General features: G+C 41.2%; 1 protein-coding gene across 1 annotated transcript in view; it reads left to right on the top strand.

The window, feature by feature from the left end:
- LOC104626957 (homeobox protein cut-like 1) overlaps nucleotides 1-3,904 on the top strand; it is a 23,874-nt gene that overhangs the window by 7,039 nt on the left and 12,931 nt on the right. Inside the window, exon 2 of the mRNA XM_010295012.1 lies at nucleotides 1,124-1,426. Within this exon, the coding sequence (XP_010293314.1) occupies nucleotides 1,124-1,426 (303 nt within the window). The remainder of the gene's footprint in view (nucleotides 1-1,123; nucleotides 1,427-3,904) is intronic.

Here is a 3,904-nt window from a genome sequence, read left to right as displayed (position 1 = left end):
ACCGCTCTCCCTGGAGTGTTGCAGCGCTCAGGAAAACACAATTCTGTTGGAGGGACTAAGTTTTTGATGTAGACTGGCCTCATGCTTGTACCATTGAGAGTGTTGTAAGCTTCCTCCAGAGACCTCGAGACGAATCCGCTATGTATGAATCGAGATACATGCGATTAACCGCGTCAAGTAATGAGATGTGAGACAGCAAGGAGGAGGAGGAGGCAGTCCCCCGAAAATGGGAAAGAACTGTGAATGGAGAAATCAAATTTGCTCTTTATTTTTTCAAGGGAATTGTTCTTCTAAACTACATTGTCTACATGTTTTTGCTTTAAAAATGTTTAGACTGTGCCCTTAGATGTCTGGATTTTCTGCATAAGCTCAGTTGGTACGTTCCATTAGACATAAATGTGAATTTTTTAGGGGAAAACAGCATTTTGTACAGAACCTATTGTTGATGGCAAATTAACAAATTCAGAAAGCTTTCTTTTAAACTAAGTGTCACAATAACAGATTTGGGTGTCTCCTGATCCACTAGCTATCTTTACATTGGGTTCGCAAACACGTTAATTAATACAACATAATTACAAACTGTATTTTAATCTTGTTATTTCTGGGCAAAAAGAAGCGCAAAAATGTGATGCAGTGATAAGAAACAGTATGAAAACAATAACACACTCAGGATAAAAAGTTGTATCAGTTATAGAAAATCCCTCATTGACACTACCAAACAGTGGCTGAGTGAGTTTCTTACAAGTCACAGAAGAAGGCTTAAACCAGTCTATAACGGTAGATTTAAGAGCATCCTTATACAAAAATGTGTGGAAAGCAAAACTATGAGATTTCCTTACCAAGGAAGTTTCTTGCAACCTTACAGACTACTGCACTTTATTTTTTCCTGATTTTTATTTGTATCTGTACATCTTGTTTTTATAAGAAAGCAGAGATGGCTCAAGATACAATTCTGTTTTTAAAAAGAGACTTTTCAGTAACCAAGTCATAACAAGTAGCATTTTGCATACTTAGGCATTTCTTTAAGTAGGTAGAATATAAATGAGAAGGAAAGTTAAATATCCTGCAATCAAAACATTACAGTTATGCTAAAGTGGGGATTTTTTTCTTTTTTTAATTACAGAAAGCACTCCAAAGACTTCTGCCAGTTGTAGTCCTGCTCCTGAATCTCCTATGAGTTCCAGTGAATCAGTGAAAAGCCTGACTGAATTGGTACAGCAACCCTGTCCCGCTATAGAGACAAGTAAGGATGGCAAATCCCAAGAATCTAGTGAGCCGCCGGCTTCTGAATCCCAATCTACAACACCTTTGCCACTGTCGGGCCACTCGGCACTCAGCATTCAAGAACTGGTTGCCATGTCGCCTGAGCTGGATACGTATGGCATTACAAAAAGGGTCAAAGAAGTGCTAACGGACAACAATCTTGGTAAATTGCTTTATTCTCATTTCTTGACTGAAATAAAATAAAAGTGTTCATACTTTTATTTTTAAGCTAAATTTCAGTAGACTTTACAAGAACACTTGGTTTTGTTTCTGGCCTAAGCTTTCATCTGTTAAAAAAGTTTTGGGTTTTGTTTGGGTTTTTTTTTTTAAGCCAGTAGAAAAATCCTTTCAGACTGTCACACTCTACTTAAAACGTCATTCATACCCTTGCTCTTCTTAAGCTCTGCTCCTGGCTCACCAGCCAGATACTGCTCCCACCTCCCTAAATACAGTCCAGCAGGCTGTCACGAAGACCAAAACCCCAAAGCCAGTGAGATCTCCCCTTGAGAAATGCTGTTTTCCCCATGCTTATAGATTCAAGGCCCCAGCATTTTAGGCATAGCTGAAGTACGGGAGTCCAGCATGGCTGGAGAGGGAGGTGCATCGCAAGCCTAGCGTACCTGTAGGGCTAGGAGAGTAAATGCAGACTCAGTTGAGGTTTAGATGAACCTGTAGATAAGTGCATGGGGCCATTCAGTTATTTTACTCAGAGATGTGCAAAGCTAAGGCTGCTTTTGCTTACAGATGAGTTTTTGGGTGTGGAATTCAGTGTAATGTTGACATGGCTATATATTTGGAATAGTCAAAGGGAATAACCTGATCTGAGTATGGGAAATCCATGCTTAATACTGCCACTATGCCTCTAAATCACTAGTTCTTCCCATGTGTTTGACACTTGCTTCCCTCCCAAGGCATTGGGAAACCTTTAGGAGTCCTTTGAAGTCTCTAGCGGGAAGGCAGTAAGGCTGCCCCAGTGTTACCTGCACGTGCTTCTGGGGCTTAGCATGGGATTCATCTCACCTGCATTTAGATGTTCAAAATGGATGTCTGAGATGGTTGGGATGAATCAAGCTCCAGAAGTAGCAGTTTCTCTCCATTCCCTACATATGGGACCAAAAAGTTAAGATTTAGACTGCTGATGATACTTAAGTGAGAAGGATTCCATCCATACTGTCTGAACATTATAACCGTATAAGTAAAAACTCCTTTATTTTAGTATATAAGGAAGCCTTTTTTCAACTAGACACAGAATAACATGTTATTATCTCAGATTTTTTTTTTTTTTAAAGGGGAAAAATACTGGGATGGGGGAGGTTGCAGGTTCTCGTTTAACATAATTTGGGAAAAAAAGAAAATGGCCCTGATCATGGACATACCCTGCCTGAGATTGTGTTCCACTGAACCCAGCAGAATTACTTGCTCGTGCACATTGGCATGGGTAGGTTGTGGTTGCTTGTTCAGTGGAGACAATGTAGAGATAAAGCCACAAGTCACGGTAAGGGTTTGCAGGTTCAAGCCCCTAGTTTTTGGGCAAAATACTGTTGAGTGCTGTACCTGCTCTGGTGTTCCAGAGAGGTTTGAAAAAGTATTTTTGTTTACATTTGCTTTGATGCCATTTTTACTTAGTCTTTTTTATTTCCCATGATTTCTGTTTTCCTACAGTGTGGCTGACAAGCCTAAAAAGCAGCAGAAGAGCCAGGAAATGTGCCCCAAACTCTGCATTAGGTGTGGAACCAGTTTCAATGTCTCCTTTTGCGCCCTCAGTGTGCTAGTGCACCAGACTGACTCGGTGCACGAGTTTCTCTGTCTTAGGCAGAAGAGACCACGGTTGTGCGAAACCATTCAAGACGCGTTTGGCGGGTCGCTCCTCCCATGCCTTTTAGCTTTCGTTCAACAGTCACCATTTTGGCAAACGGTGCTGGCAGCGTTAACGCTGAGCTGTTGCTGATAGTCCTAGTCCCAAATGTCATAGTATTATCAGCGATTCCCTGCTGGGCAACATATAACTTAGATACAGAGAGAAGCAAATGCAGTGAGCTGTTGAAGGATTGCGATGGTGGGGATTTTGCAGAAAGGGCCAGGGCTAACCATGAAACCAGCATGATTTACAGAAAGCGTTGTCCATGAAGAGCTACATCAGTGGGAACAGGCGTGAAGGATATTAGGGAAAAAGGTAGAGAGAATTAGCAGGAGTTTTAGGAAACCTGTGCTTAAAAATATTCCAGTTATTAATAGTGCTCTGGTGAAGATGGAGTATGATACACCTGCTGCCTCCTGAGAATGATTTCCAACACATTCCTCGTTAGTTTGGGAATCTTTCAGGTGTTTTATCCTGTCCTGACATACACTGGGATAAAATAAATGACACGAACGACTTTAGCTTTGTCCTTAACACTTAAAGAACATGACGTTACCTCCTTCCACGTTTGCATTTTTAATTTTTGGGCTGTAGTTTGAAGTTCATTTCCTTTGGCAGCATTACTAGTCCCTGCTCTGGGCTGCTTGTTTCTGACCTTTTTGCTAATTTGTGTCAGTTTTCCTTTTCACGTGGCCACACGATAAACCAGACCAGTTGGTCTGAGTCAAAAGTGCCCACTTTATTCTTGGTAGGTTGGTTTAATTCCCACTTCCCGTGCAGCCG

This window comes from Phaethon lepturus, unplaced genomic scaffold, assembly GCF_000687285.1.
Source record: "Phaethon lepturus isolate BGI_N335 unplaced genomic scaffold, ASM68728v1 scaffold52770, whole genome shotgun sequence".
Classification (NCBI taxonomy): Eukaryota; Metazoa; Chordata; class Aves; order Phaethontiformes; family Phaethontidae; genus Phaethon; species Phaethon lepturus.
This window is presented reverse-complemented; position numbering and strand designations above follow the sequence as displayed.